The 2,309-nt window shown below is 65.0% G+C and overlaps 1 protein-coding gene across 1 annotated transcript; it reads right to left on the bottom strand.

The window, feature by feature from the left end:
• Nucleotides 1–414: 414 nt before the first annotated feature.
• Nucleotides 415–2,263, bottom strand: UCN2 (urocortin 2). Its single transcript, XM_036877579.2, has one exon. The coding sequence runs from the start codon at nucleotides 1,657–1,659 to the stop codon at nucleotides 1,276–1,278; it is 384 nt and encodes a 127-aa protein (XP_036733474.2). The 5' UTR covers nucleotides 1,660–2,263; the 3' UTR covers nucleotides 415–1,275.
• Between the last annotated feature and the right edge of the window lie 46 nt (nucleotides 2,264–2,309).

The raw sequence follows: 2,309 nt of genomic DNA, 5'->3' as shown, positions 1-2,309 counted from the left end.
CTGCCCTCAGCCCCTTGGAAGGAGGATGCGGCCCTCCCTCTGCCCCACAGCCCCGCCTCTTCAGCCCCACCCCAGGCCCGCCCCCCCCAGGGCGGCTGACAGCCCAGGTCAGCTCAGTGCCCCCGCCCACAGGGCAGACACCGCTGGCCTTCCCTCTCCCCAGCCGGAGCTGGCCACACTGCCGGGCGTCCGCCCGCCACTCCAGCTGGGGCTCTGTGCCTGGCCCCGGGGGCCTGCCCCATCTACAGGCCAGCCTGTCCACACTGCCCAGAAGGTCAGTCCCATCTCCAGCCTCCCAACGGAGTGGGTATGATGAGGCAAAACCTACTTCCGCACCAGGAGACTATGTCAGGGAAATGGGAAGAGGCAGAGGGCAGGGCGCGGTGTGCCCCACTGTGACAGCACTGCTGTGTGGCTGCCTGCGTGCCCACGACGGTGACTCGTCCAGCCTGTGCCTTCTCCAGTCACTGTTTATTGAATGCTTCCTGAATGCCTGAGCCTGCCTTTGCACACTGTCACCCAGAGTTCCCAGCAGCAGGCCGGAGCGGGGAGGAAACAGGCTGGGCTGGGAAAGGTGAGCTCAGGACAAGCCCACGGGGGAGGGGTGGCATTGGGCCGGAGACCCCCTGCCTGGGCTGAGCCCACAGGCAGAGGCAGGGTGCGCGTCCTGGCTGTGTGCTGAGCATGCTTCACGCAGGTTTGGAGGGTGGCACCTGTTCCTCCGAGCCACTCACATGCTTTGCTCACACACATGACGTCAGATACAGACACAGCCACACATGAACCATGAGGCGAGGCTGCCACAGCCAGACTCCATGGACAGCATATGTGCCTGGAGATGCCCAGACTGCCCCCATCATCGGGGCTGGGTGCTGCCTCATGGAGCAGGAAGCGTGCGTGTGACCCTCAGCCCGCACCTCCCACGTGGTGGCCTCTGGGGTGGTGCTGACCAGCAGTCTCATGCAGTGTTGGGCCCCTGAAAGTGGCATTGGTGTGACCGTGCATTGCAGGAACCTTCTGCAGTAGTGGCCAAGCTGCCCAGACATACTGTGATCTGTGGGGCTCCCGGCACGGCAAGAGCCCACTGGGCAGCCCCCTGGCATTAAGTCCTGGCTGTCCAGACACTGTGACTCCGTGAGGCACTCAGATGTGAAATGACACCACATGGCAGCGACCTCACATGGCAGCATCCAGACACACCTGTCCAGCTCAGCCGTCGCCCTCCTGGTGTCCCCACGCAGGGGAGCCCCGTCATTGCAGCTTCCACCCCCAGGCTCAGCGGCGGCCAACACGAGCCATGATGCGCGCATTGGCAGAGGCCTGCTCCCTCGACGCTCTGGCCTGGGCCCGCTCCAGTAAAATCTGCAGGAGGCCGATGGGGACATCCAGCGAGAGGGTGATGCGGGGGCCGGGCTGTGGCGGAGCCCGAGCAGCCGAGAGGCCTGCGCTGCTGGCCGAGGGGCTCTCTGAGGCCACAAGGCCGGGGGTGGCCTGGGGAAAGCTCTGAGGAAGGTGCTGGAGGGCTGGGATAGGGGTCGCTGGGACAAGCAGGGCCCTGCCCAACATCAGGACCAGCAGCACAAGGAGAGCCCACCTGGCCATCGTGCACTCAGGCTGCAGGGAGAAAACGGGCTCAGGGAAGGTGCTCCGGCTGGCCATTGGCTCACAGACAGAGGCAGATGGGGAGGCAGACAGACAGGAGAGGCCCGGTCAGGGACAGACAGACAGGGATGAGAGGGGGCCAGAGGGCGCCGGAGAGCTGGAGACGCAGCTGTGTGCGGGTCAGGCTGGATGTATTGCATACAAGGGGGATGAAACACAGGCAGAGCAGATTGAGAGAGACCGGAAAAGGGACAGAGATTGCCCCAGAGGCGACAGCGCACTAGGAACACGCAGCAGAGGGCAGTGCAGAGAGGAGGTCTGAGCACACCCAGGATGAAGGGCATTGTGGAGGTTCCTGAGGCACACAAGCAACCAGAGGCCCCTGAGCCTGAACCCCAGACCCCCAGACCCGCTGGCTCTCAGGGCCCTGCCGCCCACCCCCACCCTGACCGGCCCCACCTACCGCAGCAGCCTCCCCTGGGGACTCCGGGCCAGGCAGTGCTGGGCTGGGGTCTGACCCTCTGCCCCCATCAGGGCCCATTTATCTCCCTCAGCTCACTGGGGCCTGCCCGCTGGTGTGAGGCAGCCCACCTGTGACTCATGCCTTCCTGGGGGGCAGGGACGGCATGTGATCAGCCCCCACACTGTCTGCTCCTTGCTGGGGACAAGTTGGGGACTGAAGGTCATAGGACAGTGACCAGGGCTGG

This window comes from Manis pentadactyla, chromosome 1 (assembly GCF_030020395.1).
Source record: "Manis pentadactyla isolate mManPen7 chromosome 1, mManPen7.hap1, whole genome shotgun sequence".
Taxonomy (NCBI): Eukaryota; Metazoa; Chordata; class Mammalia; order Pholidota; family Manidae; genus Manis; species Manis pentadactyla.
The sequence above is the reverse complement of the archived record's forward strand: the minus strand, read 5'-3'. Positions and strand labels throughout refer to the sequence as shown.

What these genes read in the sequence shown, in the direction of transcription:
- UCN2 (XM_036877579.2), bottom strand. Translation starts at nt 1,659, where the DNA reads ATGGCCAGCCGGAGCACCTTCCCTGAGCCCGTTTTCTCCCTGCAGCCT.